This window comes from Neolamprologus brichardi, chromosome 12 (genome assembly GCF_056152115.1).
Source record: "Neolamprologus brichardi isolate AB-2024 chromosome 12, ASM5615211v1, whole genome shotgun sequence".
Classification (NCBI taxonomy): Eukaryota; Metazoa; Chordata; class Actinopteri; order Cichliformes; family Cichlidae; genus Neolamprologus; species Neolamprologus brichardi.
Window position 1 is genome coordinate 32,306,687 of NC_142115.1, and position 22,407 is coordinate 32,329,093.

The 22,407-nt window shown below is 39.3% G+C and overlaps 4 protein-coding genes across 4 annotated transcripts; all 4 read left to right on the top strand.

Annotated features, from left to right (window-relative positions):
* Positions 1 to 699: 699 nt before the first annotated feature.
* Positions 700 to 2,903, top strand: LOC148100308 (uncharacterized). Its single transcript, XM_087849354.1, has one exon. It carries the CDS (start codon positions 865 to 867, stop codon positions 2,644 to 2,646), a length of 1,782 nt encoding a protein of 593 aa, XP_087705480.1. The 5' UTR covers positions 700 to 864; the 3' UTR covers positions 2,647 to 2,903.
* Positions 2,904 to 6,592: 3,689 nt separating this feature from the next.
* Positions 6,593 to 8,294, top strand: LOC148100309 (nuclear factor 7, brain-like). Its single transcript, XM_087849376.1, has one exon. It carries the CDS (start codon positions 6,864 to 6,866, stop codon positions 8,292 to 8,294), a length of 1,431 nt encoding a protein of 476 aa, XP_087705502.1. The 5' UTR covers positions 6,593 to 6,863.
* Positions 8,295 to 12,003: 3,709 nt separating this feature from the next.
* Positions 12,004 to 13,881, top strand: LOC148100310 (uncharacterized). The gene has a single exon (XM_087849358.1). It carries the CDS (start codon positions 12,066 to 12,068, stop codon positions 13,788 to 13,790), a length of 1,725 nt encoding a protein of 574 aa, XP_087705484.1. The 5' UTR covers positions 12,004 to 12,065; the 3' UTR covers positions 13,791 to 13,881.
* A 5,686-nt stretch (positions 13,882 to 19,567) lies between these two features.
* Positions 19,568 to 20,848, top strand: LOC148100311 (zinc-binding protein A33-like). The gene has a single exon (XM_087848773.1). The coding sequence runs from the start codon at positions 19,583 to 19,585 to the stop codon at positions 20,846 to 20,848; it is 1,266 nt and encodes a 421-aa protein (XP_087704899.1). The 5' UTR covers positions 19,568 to 19,582.
* The last annotated feature ends 1,559 nt before the right edge of the window (positions 20,849 to 22,407 follow it).

Sequence of the window (22,407 nt, forward strand, 5' to 3'; positions counted from 1 at the left end):
AAAACAGCAAATAGCTTTTATCAATGTGGTTGGTTTTAAGGTTGATTTAAAATTTTGCATTGTTTTCTAAACAGAAGAGAGTTCAGCTTATTTCAATATATAACAAAGAAAATGAAGATATCATTTTTTCATTGTTAAAAATTGCGCAGTTAGAAGTAAACTGTGTGTCGAAAACATTAATAGATCAGGTCACCTGCTGGTTTGAAATACTCTCCTTCCTACCTTATTATGAGTAAGCAACAGGGGCACAGGCAATAATCTCGGAGTGGGCAAAAAGACGTGATAGAGGCGGATGGAAGTGAAATGAGCGTGGAAAATAAAGGTTTTCTACCACAGAGAAGGGCTTTTGAGTAAGTGGTGAAAATGGTTTTCGGGTAAATGAAGAGGGATGAATCATAATAAATTTAGATGAATATATTTTTAAATAATTTCTTTTTTATTATTTCTAAATATGAATTTAATTTTAAAACTCTGGCAGCCTGTTCTTTGTGGGCGGAATCTATTTTCAATGAGCCAATATGGAACGTTGTGGAGGGCGGGGCCTGTTTCAAACATGAAAGCCAAGAGAATGGGGCCATGACGTCAGAAAATCTGACAGCCTGTTCTTTGTGGGCGGGACCTATCGTCAATTAACCAATAGGGAACGTTATTGTGGGAGGGGCCTGTTTCAAACATGAAAGGCAAGAGAATCAGGCCATGACGTCACAGTCAACTCAAGTCCTTAAACAGCCAGCTGAAACTGCACACTAGACAAGCACGTTTCTTACCTACAGTCACGAGCGATTCACTAGATGAACTTTTGTTCTGCTACCCTCAGTCAAATCTGAATATCGGATTTATTGTAACACCGCAGCTTTATTTTAAATGTCAAAAATGAGCAACCAGAAAGGAAAACCACAATTTATGTGCACTCTGCCAAAAAGTACACTGGATGACCTCATTAAGGTTAGGAAAGCCTTCCAAAACACTCTGTCTGAAAATCAGCTTCTTAAAGAGGATACAAAGGAAGCTAGACAGCAAATCAAACAGCTGATGGCCCAAATTTCACTGATGCGTGCCAAGCTGGACCAATATGAGATCCAAGCTGGAGAACTCACTGATGAGTCAGTGTCACGCAAAGTGCAAATGAGGAGCACCACTAACGAAAAAGGGGCTCAGGCTTGTTCAGATCAGGAAAAGACCAGCATCTTTGACCTTGAGATGAACCGTCTGGAAGAGCAGCTTCAGCAGAGGGACAGCGAAATCCTGATCCTCAAACAGGACAAGGACAGTCTGTCTGCCGAGCTTGCACAGCTTCAGAAAGGCAAGGAAGAAAAAATTATGTGCACTCTGCCAAAAAGTGTTCTGGACAAACTTACTCAGGTTAGGAAAGCCTTTCGAAACACTCTGTCGGAAAATCAACTTTTAAAAGAGGATTCAAAGACAGCCAGACAGCAAGTCAAACAGCTGTTGGCCCAAATTTCACTGATGCGTACCAAGCTGGAACAATATGGGATCCAAGCTGGAGAAGAAAAAGAGGAACAGACTTGTTCAGATCAGGAAAAGACCAGCATCTTTGACCTTGAGATGAACCGTCTGAAAGAGCAGCTCAGGCAGAGGGACAGTGAAATCCTGATCCTGAAACAGGAGAAGGACAGTCTGTCTGCCGAGCTCGCAAAGCTTCAGAAACACGAGGCCCCTCTGAAAGAAACTCAGTGGAATCAGAAAACACAGACAGAAAATCTGGAGGACGAAAAAGAGAAAGTCCTGGAAGATCAGAAACTGATGAAGGACACACAAGAAATGCAGAACAAACTGGACACGCAGAGAAAAGAATTAGCGGAGGCTAAGACAGAGATAGAAGACACGGCAACCCCAGAGTCCTCCTCATTAGAAATGCAGGAGGTGAATCGGAGCGCTGAGAAGAGCGGAGTCAACACAAAAACACTGAACATGGGGGAAAAGTTGTGTGTCCACAGAGTTATTCAGTTGGAGGTTTCACAGGCCATAGAAAAAGTCTCTTCTAAATACAAGCTCTTCACAGAGCGCCTGACTCCTGACTGCATCAGCAATCGCCTGATTGAGAGAATCTGGCCTGAAATTGAGCTGAAACATTTGGACCTATCCCCAAAAAGGCTGAAAAAGATACACAAGGCCATTCTCAAGGATCTGTGCCAAACACACAACTGCAAGGAAAAGTATCTGATTTTTAATCTGAGGGAACAACTTGATAATATCACAGTCCCAACCTTCACCAAACACCTGTTGGCTTTACCAAGACGAGTACTCAGTGTCTCTAAAAACAGGGAAGAGTACAAAGAAGTGGTGAAAAATTTCACTAAAGATCTGGTAATGCACGCTATGAGCCGAGAAAATGAGACAGCGACATGGCATCCAGGAACATCAGATTTCATTATGCAGAGGCTTTCCAATAAGATCTGGAACAAAATCTTGTCCAAATCCTACAAAATGTCCTTAGAGAACATTGAACAGCTCAGCCTGACGGTGTACAACGAACTCCATGACAGGTGGCCTTCTCCAGTCTTCTTAATGAAGTCAAACAACCCAGTGGTTGACGAAGTAATCGTCAAAACCTTCAAAACACACGCCAAACTGAAGAGCCAAAATGTCATCCTCAGGGCTTTCTCATGTGCACGCAAAAATTGAACTGAAATGTGCATGTGACAAAACTCTGAAACTGACTTAAAATATGCATTTACATTGGGCAATCTAAATTTAATTTTAAAACCAGAGTGGTTAAAAAATAACCACTCTTCTCTTCCCAACTTCCTTCCCTCATCACCAACTGGCCGAGGCAGATGGCCACCCCATCCCAGAGCCTGGTTCTGACGGAGGTTTCTTAACTCAAAATGTCCAATTACAACAGGACATTTTGAGTTGAGAAACAGCACCAAACCACTAAACAAAAGTAAATAAAAATTAATAATAAAAAATATCAAATTGAATAAATTTTTGCTTTGTTCTGTTTGCTTTAAATTTGCTAAGAATGTCATATCAGATTAGAATTGTGTGTCTCAATATCATGTATCATAGCATCATTGTGTAGGCCAATTTGAAGTGGATGTCATAGTAATATCTTTCTGTACGTGTGTACAAACCAGTCGTGAAAAACACAGGAGATACACAAAGAATAACCGGTGTTTGAGGTTCCAGATCCCCAGAATTGATACTTTCACCGAATGGTCTTTTCTGTCTGCCAGTGTGTCATGCAGTTTTCAAGATTAAAGACCTTGGCAAAGAAAAAAGGTTCCCCACTCCAGCTCTTTGGAATCCATATACCCTTCATGTCACTATTACTTTCAGACAATAATTAATTATTTACATTTTTAGAAAAAGCCTTCAACCTGGTTTTATTTAGATTTATTTAGATTGTGTTCACTGACACATCTGAATTCAAACTGATAAACAGGATTTAAAAGGAGGGAGCGATGGACACTGAGCAGCAGATCAGTCTGTGTAGAAACAGGACATAAGTTTAAGGGATGGGGGGATAATTTGATTGTGATCATTTTTGATCTGACTCAGTGGTGCTGGCTTCTCTCCTGGACACATCTTTCTTTTACATGCAGGTCAGTGATGTAGAATAGAATAGAATAGAATAGAATAGAATAGAATTATATTAATCTCTATGGGAAGGTCCATTTATTGTTTATTCTTCAGGATGTGGTTTCTGTGTCTGTTCTTTTTATCCTCACATGCAGCTCAACTTTAAAAAGCAGTGCAGCTGCATGGTTGCAGATGATTGTTTCCTATTGTGATGGCTGCAGTTACAGCCACAGATTTTGGGTAATATCTGCCAAACATCACAGGGCTACAATAGAGACTTATACATACCGCTACACGAATGAAGGGCTGCACAATCAATCATGTAGATTCCTGATTTATTATGTTAAATGACATCAGTGCCATTTCAGTCCTAACTGTGCAGCCCTGATCAATAATCTGAATGGAAACTGGTTCTTCTTTACACTGATGAACTGCTGATGTCTCTGACTGGATTGTCTGTTTGATTTGACACTTAAGTTATTGTGTAGTTACATTAGAACCACCAATCTGCCACCAGTGTGTGATTGTGCTTTATTTTGTAAATGGACTGGTACTTACATGGTACTTTTGTATTATATTTGCACATTTTAAGTACATTTTACTAGAAGCCTCACTTACCCATTCACACTCTATGCCTGTGCACTTTTATCCTAACATGCACACACAGTCATCAGGGTAAAATCAGGGTTCAGTATCTTGCAGGAGGAGGAGACAGGATTGAACTGCTGACTCTCTAATTAGTAGATGACTCACTGACACAAAGACTCACCATCCCTTTGAGTAACTGCACCCTTGCTGAAGCTCATTCACTCGTTGAAGTGCCTCTGATAAAGTAGGTCTTACAGACGGTGACCATCTGAAGCTGAAAAAAAGAGTAGAAGAACTCAGGTTAGTGATGTGAAAACCTCTGATGTCACAAATCTGTCAAAGAGGTGGTGAATGCTGTGATTTACTAGGATTTTATGATGCTGATGCTTTTTTTTCTTACACCACCAGTTATGCCATCACCAGTGTGTGAATGTGTGGATGACTGGTTGTGTAAAGTGCTTTGGGGTCCTTAGGGACTAGTAAAGCACTATACAAATACAGGCCATTTACCATTACATTACACGATTAAATTCAATGTTATATTTTAAATATATTTTTACAACAGAGACACATTATGCATAGAAAAGAAAATGTAATTCATAGGATTTTTGTTAGTTGGGTTTTTTTTTCGGGTTTACAAGCAATTAACAGAAAAACAATGGACCTCTGAGAATAGGAGCTAAAAATGATTGAATATATATCAGTTTAGCCAAAATCGCAGCATAATTTATATAGTCACACTTAAAATTTCACCTCAATTTCACATGGTTCTTCTTTAGCATGGAATGTTCCTTTGACATCTATAACAAAGAAATGGCAACATCTAGTGGGGACTGAGTCAAATGATAGGTTCATTACTATCAGTTCCACCCATTACAGAGAAAATAAAACTTACTTCTTTATCACAACGCAGATACGTTTGTATGCTGGGATCTGAACCGACAAACTGACAGTGAGTGGATTATAACTGAAAAGGACTTTGTTTTGGTGAGTTCACCTATAAACTAAACTAAAATATCTGAAAATCAGTGGAAATGACTGAGAAACCTGCAATTGTTGAAAATATCCTGAACTGCCATGTGTGTTCAGAGACTTTCAGAGATCCTGTGTCTCTGAGCTGCAGCCACAGCTTCTGTTCAAGCTGCCTGCAGAAATTCTGGGAACAAATTACAAACAAAAACTGTCCCATTTGTAAAAGAAAATGTTTAAAGGATGAACAATCGATAAACGTTTCTCTCAAAGAACTTGCTGACTCCTTTGCTAAGAGACACAGTGAGAGCCCACTTGAGTCACTAAAAGAAAAGGAGGAAGAGAAGGATTATTATTATTTCATGCTGTGTTTAAAATAATTACATACACTTTACAACATTGTGTTCAGGTCATGTTTGTTTAGCATTAGCATGCAGAAATGCCTTCAGGTAACCTTTTACCTCGCAGTATTAGAACAGGCTGAACTAGACAAACATTTTTATGGAATGAAACATGAGTGTGATACAACAAAGCTGCTCACCCTGAAAAAAGTAACTGCCACCTTAATGAAGCCGATGACACAAAGTACATACTAAGAGCTATAAGGTAACAAATGTTCTTTTCTTATTAATGATTTCTAATGAACAGGAAAACCAAACACACTATAAACTGAGAAAAAGCGTTTAGGTGGAATAAAGTCTCTAAAAATTATCTGATCGGTTTCAGTCTTGGTTGTTTGGTATATTCTCAGAACAGAGAATAAGATATTAAACTGGTAACTGGTGCATCTTTCACCTTTGTTTGGATAAAATGCTGGTTTGGAAAAAACAAATCATGCCACCTCACACTTTACCAGTTTACCTACCACTGCATGTTGTTTAGAACATTTTCAGATTAATCCTAGTGAACAGTGATGCAGTGGTGAGTCCTGTCACCTGTTAGGGTTGAAAATCTTTTATTTAAATTATTTGATTAAGCTGTTTTAATTATTCTATTTATACACAATGCAAACGTGCTCATGAATGAGTTGGCTCTCTGTGTTTTGAGGGCCATAAGCTTCGTCCGGCGCTATGCCTGTGCTGAAATATTGACGTGGATGTAGATCGCTTGAGGTTCCTTTTTTGCTGCATGCTTACACATACACTGATAATGGTTAGAATAAGTCTTTCTAGGTCAGGAAGTCCAAACAAGATTCCCTGAACTGGGCCTTAAAATCAGCTGAGGGATAATATTAGATGATCAAGGCTACGTAGGCTTGTTTTTCTTCTTTGTCTTTCTGATTCCAGGAGGAGCAGATACGAGGCGAGGTTGGACTGAACGGAGTGGATTGGAAGGGAGTTCAAACACATGCAAGTTAGGTTAACTGATTATCTAAATTGTCTGTCTGTCTCTATTTGTTAACCCTGGCACAGATCGTTGATCTGCCGAGTAACCTGCCTTTAAAACAGCAGCGTGAATGAACAGTATTTCTGCACAACTTCACTGACACAGAGAGGCTATCAGCATGTCTGATGCAGAATTTCTGTAACACCGTGAGAAACTGCACCATCTAAAGGTGACAGAGTGAAATGGCAGGGTGATTGATATCAGCTCCACCCATAACAGAGTAAATGAAACCTAAAGATTCACTTCGGCGATCACCCGGGAACGCATTACAGTAAAGGTTGGGATCTGTACGGACGAATACAATTTAGTTCAAAAGTCAAAGGGACTGTATTTTGGTGAGTCTTGTCCTTTAAGTAATCTGTAAATTATCAGGGATGGCTGAGAAATTGCTTTTAGGTTACTTGAGCTGCCATGTGTGTTCAGAGACTTTCAGAGATCCTGTGTCTCTGAGCTGCAGCCACAGCTTCTGTTCAAGCTGCCTGCAGAAATTCTGGGAACAAACTAAAAACAAAAACTGTCCCATTTGTAAAAGAAAATCTTCAAGGGAGGACCCATCTATAAACGTTTCTCTCAAAGAACTTGCTGACTCCTTTGCTAAGAGACACAGTGAGAGCTCACCTGAGACAGAAAAAGAAAAGGAGGAGGTGGTGTGTGATAAACATCCAGACGTCCCTTACTGGTACTGTGAGGATGAAGACAGAGCTGTGTGTCCTGTGTGTGAGTTTTCTCTCCACCAGAGTCACAAAGTGGTTCCTGTAGAAGAAGCAGTCAGTGACCTGAAGGAGCAGCTGAAATCTGACTTAAAGTCTCTGCAGGACAAGAGGAACAAATACAAACAAGTGGAGGAAACATACAATGAAATGAGTGAACACATGAAGAAGCAGCTGTTGTCCACAGAGAGGCAGATCAGAGCAGAGTTCAAGAAGCTCCAGCAGTTCCTGAAAGAGGAAGAGGAGTCCAGACTGGCAGCTCTGAGGGAGGAAGAGGAGCAGAAGGGGAGGAGTATCAGCAGAGAGATGAAGATGATTGAGGAGCAGATCTCCTCTCTGTCAGACAGCATCTCTGCTGTTGAAGAAGAGCTGCAGAAACACAGCGTGCCATTCCTCAGCAGTTATAAAGACACTCAGAGCAGAGCCAGAGCCCAGAGCTCAGTGTCAGATCCACAGCTGGTCTCAGGAGCACTGATAGATGTGGCCAAACACCTGGGCAACCTGTCCTTCAGAGTGTGGGAGAAGATGAAGGAGAAGGTCCACTTCAGTCCTGTCATTCTGGACCCAAACACTGCAAACCCCTATCTCTATCTGTCTGATGATCTGACCAGTGTGAGACGTGGAGACACAAAGCAGCAGCTTCCTGATAATCCAGAGAGAAACACAAAGTATTTCAATGTTTTTTGTTCTGAGGGTTTCAGCTCAGGGAAACACAGCTGGGAGGTGGAGGTGGGAGACCATCCTCTCTGGTGTGTAGGTTTAGTTAAAGAGTCTGTTGAGAGGAAGGGAAAGCTTCATGCTTCACCAAAATATGAAATCTGGTGTTTTGGATATGGCAGTGGAAAATACAATAATGGTGTTGGTCAGACTGTGACAGTGAAGAAGAGTCTCCAGAGGATCAGAGTCCAGCTGGACTATGACAGGGGGGAGGTGTCCTTCTATCACCCTGAAGACATGACTCACATCTACACTCACAGAGACACTTTCACTGAGAAACTCTTCCCGTGTTTAAACATTGGAAAGGCAGGAGATGCCAAAACCTCTGATATCAAAATCTGTCAGATTTCTCTGAAAACTGCAACGACGTCTCTGTGAACTTTTCTTCTCTTGTCTCATCCTTTTAGTTACAGCTTGTTTTGTGGTTGTTTGTTTTTCAATTTAGGCAACTCCTGTTTTTATTTCTTATGTGAGAAATTGCAGAAAGAAAGATTAGTATCTGAAGCATTTTATACAATGTGTTAAAAATCATTTTCAAAACACAGTAAAATTAAATGATAAAAGTAATTTTTGCTTTGTTTTCTTGCAAATTCAGTTTGAAGGTCCTTAAAACTTTATATTTATTTGTTCTTTTTTTGTTTGATTTTTTGCCTTTTTTGACAAATATTTAGCAGTTTCAACTCATTGGGTGTTCATGAAACAGTTTTTAAACATTTAAACAGTGCGAAGTTGAACATACTTCCATGTGTCAGACATTGATGAACAAGCACTGATAAATGTCACTTTCCTTTCCTTCATCAGTTATTTAGATCCATATCAGCTAATAACAGCATCGTGACAATTTGTGCTTCTAATGTCTTCTTTTAATACTTAACTGTCAGTGATTCATTTAAGTGATTTGCTTCATTTAAATGTGTTTCTTATAGCATGTTCTTCATTATGTTGCAAGGTAAACCAAACTGTGTAGGTTGTCATAATAATTCAGCCATGTTTTTCTTTAAAATGTGTCATTGCAGAATAATGTTGACTGTCTGACATTTATTCAGTTGTATTCATACAAACTAAAGTTCATTCTTTGTTTTTTAGATTGTTCCTAAGTTCTGTGTAAATTGCTTTGTCAGATACAGACACTGTTTTCTTTGCTACTGACTGACCCGAAACATTTATTTCATAATTGTTGAACATTTGTACAGTTGGAGCTGCTGTTTGTTCCAGTGTGTTTCACTGAAATCTCACTTCATATTCCAGATCACATCAGCACAATCAGGATTTGGTCTCATTGTCTTTTTCACCTGCTGAACAAATATGATGGAAATGTCAGAAACCTGATTTCATTGATCTCCTGGATTATTTCTGTCAATAAAAAAGATCAAAGTCTGGCTGCATTTTCATTTGTCAATAAACATCAAAGTAAATTTTATCTCTTAACTCTTACTGTTTAACTCTTACTGTATACAAACTGTTATTTTATTGATAACACCTTAACATTTTCTTGAGGTTAGAGAAACACGTGCATCATCCAAGAGAATAAAGCAATAATGTGAAAAATCAGGGAACTAGAGGATTAATATTATTGTACAGAAGAAATCCAAAGTAGCAATAAGAGACAAAAGGAAAGTAGAAAAGCCACCTGAAGAGAAATGCTGGAGTGAGTTTGGAAAGACACCCTGTGAAGACTGGAGATAGAAGACAGCAGAAGTTCAGAGTTTAATGATGCTTTAACTAAAAGACAGAAAGGCAGCAGAGTTCATGTTCAAATCAAGAGGACAACACTGCATGTAGTTTATGTTTATTACTGCAGTTAGTTTAGGGTTTTTTCATTATTTTCAGTCTTTTTAATTATTATTGTATGGAGCGCATATGTCAGAGGCAGAATTTACAAAACTCACTGTAGGCTTAACTAGGTAAGCTTATTCTTACTGTTATAACAAAAAGAACTTTTAACAAATGTGGGGTTTTTTTATTGCAGGGAATAGGTAAGGTTAAAGTTTAACAACAAACACTGAGCCTCACTTTTGATATTCGCAGACAACATGGAAAAACGTGGATCCAAACACTGTCTCGCAGCCTCTTCTATTAAAATACCTCATATAGCACTAAATCTGGTACCTGAACACATCTTCATTTTTAACATATTTATGGTTGTGATGAACCAGCATCTCTCTCATGTGTTTTAATACCTGTGACATCAGAATCAATCAGAATCAGAATATTTTATTGATCCTTAGGGAAATGATGTGGGTTACAGTTGCTCTCGTACAGTGACAATAAGAAAAACAGAAACAAAAAAACCCCAAAACAAAAACAGAATAGATGATTAGAAATATAATATGTCAAGATATAAGGAATAGCACAATATATGCAAATCACCAAATAATAAATATCCAGAAAATAGACAGCAACATTACCAAGCAGGAAGGAGCATGTGCAAAAGGATGTAACTATTGCAGTGTTTACAGTGTGTTAGATGGAGGAGTTGTACAGGGAGATGTCCACAGGCAGGAATGATTTCCTGTGTGGTTCAGTGGTGCTTTTTGGTAATCTCAGTCTCTCACTGAACGTGCTCCTGTGGCTAGCCAGCATGTCATGGAGTGGGTGGAAGGTATTGTCCAACATTGTCTTTATCTTGGACAACATTCACCTCTCTGACACCGTCTTAAGAGAGTCAAGCTCCATACCCACAACATTACTGGCCTTACGGATCAATTTATTGAGTCTGTTGGCATCAGCAATGCTCAACCTGCTGCCCCAGCATGCAACAGCATAGAGGATAGCTCTGGCCACAACAGACTCATAGAAATTTCTGAGCATTGTCCGACAGATGTTGAAGGACCTCAGCCGCCTCAGAAAATAGAGACGACACTGGCCCTTCCTGTAAAGTGCAGTGATGTTTTTGACCGGGTCAAATTTATTGTTTATGTGTACTCCGAGATATTTACAGTCCTCCACAATGTCCATGTTGACCCCCTTGAGTGTCAAAGGGGTCAAGGGTTTCCCGGTATTCCTAAACTCCACAATTAATTCCTTGGTCATGAGTTTGCACACGACGTCGTGTTGAACAGATGGCGCTATGGTGAAGTCAGAATAACTAAGAGCTGATTACACTCAAAACTGAGACTTTTTTTATCTGCCTTGAAAGTTAAATGTTGCTACGAGGGGCGTCATAGTGGAGGCAAAAGTGATGCTCAGATAAAGACAAACAAGGAGCCAAAGGAGGGAGGCAGCTGCAGGTCTCTCTCTTCAGGATGTAACACAAGATAAGCTCATACAGTGGCAATTAAACGTTATTAAAACATCAAATAGCTTTTATCGGTGTGGTTGGTTTTAAGGTTGATTTAAAAATTTGGATTCTTTTCTAAACACAAGAGAGTTCAGCTTATTTCAATATATAACAAAGAAAATGAAGATATAATTTTTCCATTGTTAAAAATTGCGCGGTTAGAAGTAAACTGTGTGTCAAAAACATTAATAGATCAGGTCACCTGCTGGTTTGAAATACTCTCCTTCCTACTTTATTATGAGTAAGCAACAGGGGCACAGGCAATAATCTCGGAGTGGGCAAAAAGACGTGATAGAGGCGGATGGAAGTGAAGTGAGCGTGGAAAATAAAGGTTTTCTACCACAGAGAAGGGCTTTTGAGTAAGTGGTGAAAATGTTTTTTGTGTAAATGAAGAGGGATGAATCATAATAAATTTAAATGAATATGTTTTTAAATAATTTCTATTTTATTATTTCTAAATATGAATTTAATTGTAAAACTCTGGCAGCCTGTTCTTTGTGGGCGGGATCTATTTTCAATGAGCCAATATGGAACGTTGTGGAGGGCGGGGCCTGTTTCAAACATGAAAGCCAAGAGAATGGGGCCATGACGTCAGAAAATCTGACAGCCTGTTCTTTGTGGGCGGGACCTATCGTCAATTAACAATAGAGAACGTTGTTATGGGCAGGGCCTATTTCAAACATGAAAGGCAAGAGAATCAGGCCATGACGTCACAGTCAACTCAAGTCCTTAAACAGCCAGCTGAAACTGCACACTAGACAAGCACGTTTCTTACCTACAGTCACGAGCGATTCACTAGATGAACTTTTGTTCTGCTACTCTCAGTCAAATCTGAATATCTGATTTATTGTAACACAGCTTTGTTTTAAATGTCAAAAATGAGCAACCAGAAAGGAAAACCACAATTTATGTGCACTCTGCCAAAAAGTACACTGGATGACCTTATTAAGGTTAGAGAAGCCTTCCAAAACACTCTGTCTGAAAATCAGCTTCTTAAAGAGGATACAAAGGAAGCTAGACAGCAAATCAAACAGCTGATGGCCCAAATTTCACTGATGCGTGCCAAGCTGGACCAATATGAGATCCAAGCTGGAGAAGAAAAAGAGGAACAGACTTGTTCAGATCAGGAAAAGACCAGCATCTTTGACCTTGAGATGAACCATCTGGAAGAGCAGCTTCAGCAGAGGGACAGCGAAATCCTGATCCTGAAACAGGACAATAAGAGTCTGTCTGCCGAGCTTGCACAGCTTCAGAAAGGCAAGGAAGAAAAATTTATGTGCACTCTGCCAAAAAGTACACTGGATGACCTTATTAAGGTTAAGAAAGCCTTTCGAAACACTCTGTCGGAAAATCAACTTTTAAAAGAGGATTCAAAGACAGCCAGACAGCAAGTCAAACAGCTGTTGGCCCAAATTTCACTGATGCATACCAAGCTGGAACAATATGGGATCCAAGCTGGAGAAGAAAAAGAGGAACAGACTTGTTCAGATCAGGAAAAGACCAGCATCTTTGACCTTGAGATGAACCGTCTGAAAGAGCAGCTCAGGCAGAGGGACAGTGAAATCCTGATCCTGAAACAGGAGAAGGACAGTCTGTCTGCCGAGCTCGCAAAGCTTCAGAAACACGAGGCCCCTCTGAAAGAAACTCAGTGGAATCAGAAAACACAGACAGAAAATCTGGAGGAAGAAAAAGAGAAAGTCCTGGAAGACCAGAAACTGGTGAAGGACACAAAAGAAATGCAGAACAAACTGGACACGCAGAGAAAAGAATTAGCGGAGGCTAAGACGGAGATAGAAGACACGGCAACCCTAGAGTCCTCCTCATTAGAAATGCAGGAGGTGAATCAGAGCGCTGAGAAGGGCGGAGTCAACACGAAAACACTGAACATGGGGGAAAAGTTGTGTGTCCACAGAGTTATTCAGTTGGTGGTTTCACAGGCCATAGAAAAAGTCTCTTCTAAATACAAGCTCTTCACAGAGCGCCTGACTCCTGACTGCATCAGCGATCGCCTGATTGAGAGAATCTGGCCTGAAATTGAGCTGAAACATTTGGACCTATCCCCAAAAAGGCTGAAAAAGATACACAAGGCCATTCTCAAGGATCTGTGCCAAACACACAACTGCAAGGAAAAGTATCTGATTTTTAAACTGAGGGAACAACTTGATAATATCACAGTCCCAACCTTCACCAAACACCTGTTGGCTTTACCAAGACGAGTACTCAGTGTCTCTAAAAACAGGGAAGAGTACAAAGAAGTGGTGAAAAATTTCTCTAAAGATCTGGTAATGCACGCTACGAGCCGAGAAAATGAGACAGCGACATGGCATCCAGGAACATCAGATTTCATTATGCAGAGGCTTTCAAATAAGATCTGGAACAAAATCTTGTCCAAATCCTACAAAATGTCCTTAGAGAACATTGAACAGCTCAGCCTGACGGTGTGCAACGAACTCCATGACAGGTGGCCTTCTCCAGTCTTCTTAATGAAGTCAAACAACCCAGTGGTTGACGAAGTAATCGTCAAAACCTTCAAAACACACGCCAAACTGAAGAGCCAAAATGTCATCCTTAGGGCTCTCTCATGTGCACGCTAAAATTGAACTGAAACGTGCATGCTATTATGTGACAAAACTCTGAAACTGGCTTAAAATATGCATTTACATTGGGCAATCTAAATTTAATTTTAAAACCAGAGTTTTAAAAAATAACCACTCTTCTTTTCCCAACTTCCTTCCCTCATCACCAACTGGCCGAGGCAGATGGCCACCCCATCCCAGAGCCTGGTTCTGCCGCAGGTTTCTCTCTTTTAAAAGTGAGTTTTTCCTTCCCACTGTTGCCAAAGTGCTTGCTCTAGGGGGTTGGAGTTTTGGTGCATTATTGTAGGGTCTTGACCTTACAATATAAAGCACCATGAGGGAAGTGTTGTTGGGGTTTGGTGCTGTTTCTTAACTCAAAATGTCCAATTACAACAGGACATTTTGAGTCCTTTGACCCCAGTGAACCACGCTGTGAGCCAATATCCACAAATGGAGAAAACTTACAACAGTGGTGAACTTTCCCAGTCGTGGCCAGCCTACCAAAATTACTCCAGGAGATCACAAAAGAATCCAGAACAAAGAATTGCAGACTCCACTTACCTCAGTTAATATCAGAGTTCATGATTCAACAATAAGAAAGAGACTGGGTTAAAAAATGGCATCTATAGGAGACTTTCAAAGTGAAAACTACTGCTGACCAAAACAAACACAAAAGCTCATCTCACATTTCCCAAAATACATCTTGCTGTGTGTTTTTAAGAAAAAATTCTGTTGACTGATGAGATAAAAGTTGAACTTCTTGGAAGGTTCACATTCCTTTGTATCTGCCATAAAATTAACGGCATTTCGTAAAACATACAGTGGGGCAAAAAAGTATTTAGTCAGCCACCGATTGTGCAAGTTCCCCCACTTAAAATGATGACAGAGGTCAGTAATTTGCACCAGAGGTACACTTCAACTGTGAGAGACAGAATATGAAAAAAAAAATCCATGAATTCACATGGTAGGATTTGTAAAGAATTTATTCGTAAATCAGGGTGGAAAATAAGTATTTGGTCAATAACAAAAATACAACTCAATACTTTGTAACATAACCTTTGTTGGCAATAACAGAGGTCAAACGTTTACTATAGGTCTTTACCAGGTTTGCACACACAGTAGCTGGTATTTTGGCCCATTCCTCCATGCAGATCTTCTCAAGAGCAGTGATGTTTTGGGGCTGTCGCCGAGCAACACGGACTTTCAACTCCCGCCACAGATTTTCTATGGGGTTGAGGTCTGGAGACTGGCTAGGCCACTCCAGGACTTTCAAATGCTTCTTACGGAGCCACTCCTTTGTTGCCCGGGCGGTGTGTTTTGGATCATTGTCATGTTGGAAGACCCAGCCTCGTTTCATCTTCAAAGTTCTCACTGATGGAAGGAGGTTTTGGCTCAAAATCTCACGATACTTGGCCCCATTCATTCTGTCCTTAACACGGATCAGTCGTCCTGTCCCCTTGGCAGAAAAACAGCCCCATAGCATGATGTTTCCACCCCCATGCTTCACAGTAGGTATGGTGTTCTTGGGATGCAACTCAGTATTCTTCTTCCTCCAAACACGACGAGTTGAGTTTATACCAAAAAGTTCTACTTTGGTTCCATCTGACCACATGACATTCTCCCAATCCTCTGCTGTATCATCCATGTGCTCTCTGGCAAACTTCAGACGGGCCTGGACATGCACTGGCTTCAGCAGCGGAACACGTCTGGCACTGCGGGATTTGATTCCCTGCCGTTGTAGTGTGTTACTGATGGTGACCTTTGTTACTTTGGTCCCAGCTCTCTGCAGGTCATTCACCAGGTCCCCCCGTGTGGTTCTGGGATCTTTGCTCACCGTTCTCATGATCATTTTGACCCCACGGGATGAGATCTTGCGTGGAGCCCCAGATCGAGGGAGATTATCAGTGGTCTTGTATGTCTTCCATTTTCTGATGATTGCTCCCACAGTTGATTTTTTCACACCAAGCTGCTTGCCTATTGTAGATTCACTCTTCCCAGTCTGGTGCAGGTCTACAATTCTTTTCCTGGTGTCCTTCGAAAGCTCTTTGGTCTTGGCCATGGCGGAGTTTGGAGTCTGACTGGTTGAGGCTGTGGACAGGTGTCTTTTATACAGATGATGAGGTCAAACAGGTGCCATTCATACAGGTAACGAGTGGGGGACAGAAAAGCTTCTTACAGAAGACGTTACAGGTCTGTGAGAGCCAGGGATTTTCCTTGTTTGAGGTGACCAAATACTTATTTTCCACCCTGATTTACGAATAAATTCTTTACAAATCCTACCATGTGAATTCATGGATTTTTTTTTCACATTCTGTCTCTCACAGTTGAAGTGTACCTCTGGTGCAAATTACTGACCTCTGTCATCATTTTAAGTGGGGGAACTTGCACAATCGGTGGTTGACTAAATACTTTTTTGCCCCACTGTATATCATATTAAGAGTCATAGAGGGATAGAGGGTACTTTTCTGCTTCAGGATCTGGACAACTTGCTGTAATTAGTGAAACCATGAATTTAGCTATCTACTATTTAAATCCTGGAAATTCAGAATCCCGAAGGAAAATGTCCGGCCATCAGTGCTCTGAAATTTAAATTCACTTGGATTATGCAGAAGGATACAAAACAAGCAAGTCCACCTTTAAATGATGCAAATAATAAATGAATAAGTGAATAAAAGGAAGGTTTTGGAGTATCCTAGTCAGAGTGCAGAAATAAATCAGATTGAGCTGGTTTGTGATGACCTTAAACAGATCATTCATGCACGAAAACCCTCCAATGTGGCTAAATTAAAATAATTTAGTTCAATTCAATTTCAAGCCAGCTGTAACATAATGGGGGGCTCATTTCAAGACAGCTTTCAGGTGAGTTAACTGTTGTAGCCCTGGAGCTTTGGACTTTTGCTGCTGATGTTTTGGTCAGGTTAGTTATTCAGAGCTCACTGTCAAATCATTCAGTTAGGGAAAATAATTTTTTACAATTTTAAATACAATATAATGTGCTACTGTGTAAATGGACCGAATACTAATTCATCTGTTGTCTGTTTAATACGTATATCCGCACTGGCTGTACTGCATTCTGTATATATTTATTTGGTTTTGTTAGTACAATCAAAATCTTTTTTGTTTTGTGGGATTCATTAAAGGTATTTGTGCTATTTCATCTGAATGGAAGCTGTTTTGTTTTATTCCAAGCTTAAAAAAACTTGACTGACCGGCTTGTCTGTTTGATCTGACACCAAAGTTATTGTGCAGTTACATGTTGCGCAGCATTAACATGCAGGGTCAGTGAAACAGCAGCAAATGTGTCTCATCTCCTCTCAGCTATGTACATAAGAAACCCATAGAACAGCATGCAAAATAATGATCCTCATAACCACAAAGAATAAAATGAGATGCTAAATATTTAATGTATTTTTTTCATTCTCCAAATTTGTAAAATAGATCCACAAAATGAATTTCAACAAAAAGTCTTTAATGTAAACAATATTTGTACTGATTTTCACAATATAGTCCTGCATATACTAAAAAAAAGCGCTTGAGGTTGTTGGGGGGATTTTAGCATTTACTCCTCACATTTTAGTCAGGAGGTTATTAAGCTGCTACTACATTTCTGTACTACTGTACAGACATGAACAAACAGCAATGTAGTAAAATCGCCACCACCATACAAACATTCATTGTAAAAAATGAATCAAAATAAAGTCATAAACCACAGTGAAGTACATGAGAAATCCCTGGTTCTCTTACAATACACAATGTAATACATGTTGAGATCAAAGCTGCAGGAGGACAATAAAAGCTGTGAAGCAAAGTCCAAAGAAGGAACCATAAACCAAAGTCAAAGGGGAGATTTATGACATAAATGAAGCTCATGTTTGACAGTGAGCTTGAAAAACACAAATGGCTTATGAAGTAAAAATAATTTGATCAAATGATAGTCAAGCAAAATCTCCAGGGTTTGAAGTCCATGATACATGTTTCAGCTGCATCCTGTTCTGCCTAAAGTTAATATAAGACAGCAGAATCCAGTTAATAACTAACTGATAAAAAATCCACATGAAATCTGAGTATCAAGTAGAGTATTTTGAAACCAATGCAGGGCTTGGCATCTGTTACTGAACTGTGTTTCCTTGGCAGAGAGTTCAAGGCAAGGTTTCATTTGAAAAAAGAGAATCAGAGATCGCTGATTTTCTCAGTCAATAAATGTTTTTATGATGTTTTTGTGTTTCTCTTTAAAAAATTCTGGGCAAATCTAGAGTTGGTGGAAACAAACATGGAAATGTAATGTATCTGATGAACAGTGCTCAAGCTCTATATCAGTTTTCTAATAATAATTTAAAAAATTAGGGCTCTTCAGCCACACATGCACTGAAAGGCATCAGGTTACATTTAAGTGTAATCAGTTAATGAGTACTAATACTGGAGTTAGCAATGGAATCCAACAGATTAGAAAAAATGTCATAAAATCTCACTTTCACAAATATTTGTTTTCTGTGGTTTTTTAAATCTCAGAACATCCATCCGTTTTCTTCCATGTATCCATGTGGGCGGATGGTGGGGACTGCTGCCTATCTGAGCTGTTATGGGACGAGAGACTCTGGACATGGAGAATATGCAAATACCATACAGAGAGGTCCATGCTGGTGGGGTTAAATCCAAGTGGAAGCTAATCAACCTTTATTTTTTTTAATCTTTTATTTTTTTAATGATAAGTGATTTTCTTCTGATTAACCATCTAGAATCTAGATGGATGTCTGTTATAACGATTCAGTACTAACATTACTTTAGTAATCCTTAAACATTTGTTCAGTTGGAGCTGCTGTTTCTTTAAACTCTCACTTCATATGTCAGATGGGAAAAAACTGAGAAGCCTGGCTCCAGTTTGATGTGTCTGTGAACATAAAAGGACAAATATCAATTGAAAACAGGGCTCAGACCTGCATTTAAAGAAACACTTCCATTATTTTCATATTTGGAGGCAAAAGATGCAAAAACCTCCAACTTTAAAATCTGTTTTAAAAATAAAAATATTTGTTTTTAAAAATAAATGTAAGTTTAAAAAAAGTTTGTACATTGAAATTTGGCCTTTTTTGGAACTGAGCCTATACAATGACTTATTGCAATAAAATAAAATAAAATCATAAACCACAGGGAAGTATGAAGAACTCCTTTGTCTATAAGAATACACAAGGTAATAACTGTTGACATCAAGGCTGCAACAGGAGGACAATAAAAGCTGTGAAGCAACATCCAAAGAAAGAGCTGCAATCTAAAATAAAAGGGGAGATTTATAATGTAAGCAAATGTTTGACATTTGCTTGGAAAACACAAATAACTTAAACTAAAAAAGTAATAATTTTATCCCCAAAAAAAGATTCTCGAGAGTTTTGAGTCAGTAGGTTAGTTTATGGTTGTTTCGGGACAGATCCCATTCTCCATAAGGGTAGTAAAAGCTAGCACAATGCAGTTAATAATCAACCAATGAATGATTTAGATGAAATTTGAAGAGACTGTTGAAACCAAGTAGTCGTTACAGGGTTTGGTGTCTGTTACCAGTCTGTACTTACTTGGTGGACAGTAGGAGGAAAACTGCGAGAAATTTTGATTTGGTGAGTTTCTCATTTGAAAACAGAGAAATTGCAGAAAAAGACTTATTTTCTTATGCACTTTAATCAACTTTCTGTTCTTAGATTTTCAAAGATGCTGTGTCTCTGATCTGTAACCACAGATTCTATTCAAGCTGCCCGCAAAAATTTTGAGAACAAGTCAAAAACAAAATCTGACCTATTTATAAAAGGAGACCCTCAAACCACATGGAAGATCAAATGCACTCTCTTACCCATCTGACCAACTTTGATCAGAACGAAGTGGCTGATAAGTATGATGGGATAAATACAGCTCGATTATCCGAGACAGTAAAAGAAAAGAAGATGGTGGAAATGTCTTGCAATCAACACCAAAAAGAATCTAAACTGTTCTGTGTGGACGAGCAGAGAGTTGTGTGTCCTGTGTGTGAGTTTTCTCTCCACCAGAGTCACAAAGTGGTTCCTGTAGAAGAAGCAGTCAGTGACCTGAAGGAGCAGCTGAAATCTGACTTAAAGTCTCTGCAGGACAAGAGGAATAAATACAAACAAGTGGAGGAAGCATACAATGAAATGAGGGAACACGTGAAGAAGCAGCTGTTGTCCACAGAGAGGCAGATCAGAGCAGAGTTCAACAAGCTCCAGCAGTTCCTGAAAGAGGAAGAGGAGTCCAGACTGGCAGCTCTGAGGGAGGAAGAGGAGCAGAAGGGGAGGACTATCAGCAGAGAGATGAAGATGATTGAGGAGCAGATCTCCTCTCTGTCAGACAGCATCTCTGCTGTTGAAGAAGAGCTGCAGAAACACAGCGTGCCATTCCTCAGCAGTTATAAAGACACTCAGAGCAGAGCCAGAGCCCAGAGCTCAGTGTCAGATCCACAGCTGGTCTCAGGAGCACTGATAGATGTGGCCAAACACCTGGGCAACCTGTCCTTCAGAGTGTGGGAGAAGATGAAGGAGAAGGTCCACTTCAGTCCTGTCATTCTGGACCCAAACACTGCAAATGCCTGTCTCTGTTTGTCTGATGATCTGACCAGTGTGAGATTTGGAGACACAAAGCAGCAGCTTCCTGATAATCCAGAGAGAAACACTTATTACATAACTGTTTTTGGTTATGAGAGTTTCAGCTCAGGGAAACACAGCTGGGAGGTGGAGGTGGGAGACCATCCTAGCTATTTTGTAGGTTTAGCTAAAGAGTCTGTTGACAGGAAGGGGATGTCTTTTGGCTCACCAGACTGTGGATTCTGGTGTTTATTGTATTGTAGTGGAATATACTTTAACCGTGACGGTCAGACTCTCACACTGAAAAAGAGTCTCCAGAGGATCAGAGTCCAGCTGGACTATGACAGGGGGGAGGTGTCCTTCTATGACCCTGAAGACATGACTGTGATCTTCACCCACAGAGACACTTTCACTGAGAAACTCTTCCCATATTTCAGTTTTGGAGGGGATGGAAGTCAAAAAACATCTGATATCAAAATCTGTCAGACTGAGATTTGATTGAAAACTTGGAGGTCTAAAATTATTATACATTATAATATTTTATATTAAACAAAGTCATGAATGTAGTTTGTGGTTTTTGAGACTATGCAATATTATTTAACAGCTGGTTTCAAATATCATCCAGTTAATATGAGATTGATAACAATGATCCTGGTAGCTGATATCAGTGTCACTTTCTTTGATTTTGGTATTTGCCCCTCTCTGTTTAAAATCTCTTACTTTTTCATCAAATTATTTTTAAACATTTAAATATTTCCAAACATATGATGATTCACATAAATATCTGTAACTAAGATGATATTTTATGATATTTTGATATCATTTACTAAAGTCAGTGTCTCCCAATTATAGCAGCGCTTTAAAAGAACACTAAAATGAACACTAAAGTGAACACTAAAATATTTTTTTATTAGACTCTAATCTCTGTTTTAAAGCATTCGGGAAATTGTGTTATTTTTTCTTGTTATTGTAATAACGCACTATGTGTTACTGTGCAAAACGAATCCAATTGTGGACTTTAATGCAAAATTTATTCTGCTGTACATCAGTGCAGATTACTGTCTCAAAATCTTCTGTATATTTTTCTGTTTTCTTCATACAAAGAAAATCTGGATTTCTATTTGTCTCTGTTTTAATACAACATAAATGTAACACTGGGAAGCAGAGTTACCTAACTGTGGATGCACATTGATGGCTGAACAGCAACATTTATTTCATAAATCTGTAAAATTTGTACAGTTGGAGCTGTTGTTTGTCCCAGTGTGTTTCTGGAAACTCCCACTTCATATTCCAGATGTGAAACAACACATCAGCACATTCAGGATTTTGTTGTGTTAACTGTGGATTTCCTCTTCTTTTTTTTTTTATTGCAAATATGATAAAATGTCAAAATCATGAGTTTATTGATCTCTTGAGTTTTCTATCAATAAAAAATATAAACTCCTGGCAACAGTCTGATATTTCTTCAAAAACAGAATTTCATACTGAATTATAATTTTATAAATAACATCACAATAATCAGAAAAAACAGAGACATAGAGGAAGAAATCTAAAGTGATAAAAAGAGACAAAGGGAAACTAGAAACAGCCACCTGAAGAGAAATGATGGAGTAAGTTTGGAAAGACACCCTTTGAAGAGAGGCCGTCTCACTGATGTCCGTGCGGCTCAGGCAGTGACTGGAGATAGCAGACAGCAGACGTTCAGAGTTCAGTGATGCTTTATCTGACTAAATGACAGGAAGGCAGCAGAGTTCATGCTCAAATTAAGAGGACAACACTTCATGTAGTTTATGTGTATGACTGGACAGGTAATCAGTATTTATTAATTTGAGCCCCTTGAAATTTGAATTTTGCTCATTTGTGCAGAGAAGAAAACGCTGACTTCAGCCTAAAACCGCAGGCCTTTAAAAGTAAATATCATTTTGTCATCCTGGGAAAGAGTGGTGTTTTAAATGTCGTCTTATTTTGCATGTGTAGCTGTATTTTATTATTTTTAATCTTTTAATAATGTGTAGGGTGGTACTCTTGCAGTTTTATTGCATGCTTTTATTGTGACA

Coding starts and splice junctions, on each gene's coding strand:
- LOC148100309 (XM_087849376.1), top strand. CDS start 6,864: ATGGCTGAGAAATTGCTTTTAGGTTACTTGAGCTGCCATGTGTGTTCA.
- LOC148100310 (XM_087849358.1), top strand. CDS start 12,066: ATGTCAAAAATGAGCAACCAGAAAGGAAAACCACAATTTATGTGCACT.
- LOC148100311 (XM_087848773.1), top strand. CDS start 19,583: ATGGAAGATCAAATGCACTCTCTTACCCATCTGACCAACTTTGATCAG.
- LOC148100308 (XM_087849354.1), top strand. CDS start 865: ATGTCAAAAATGAGCAACCAGAAAGGAAAACCACAATTTATGTGCACT.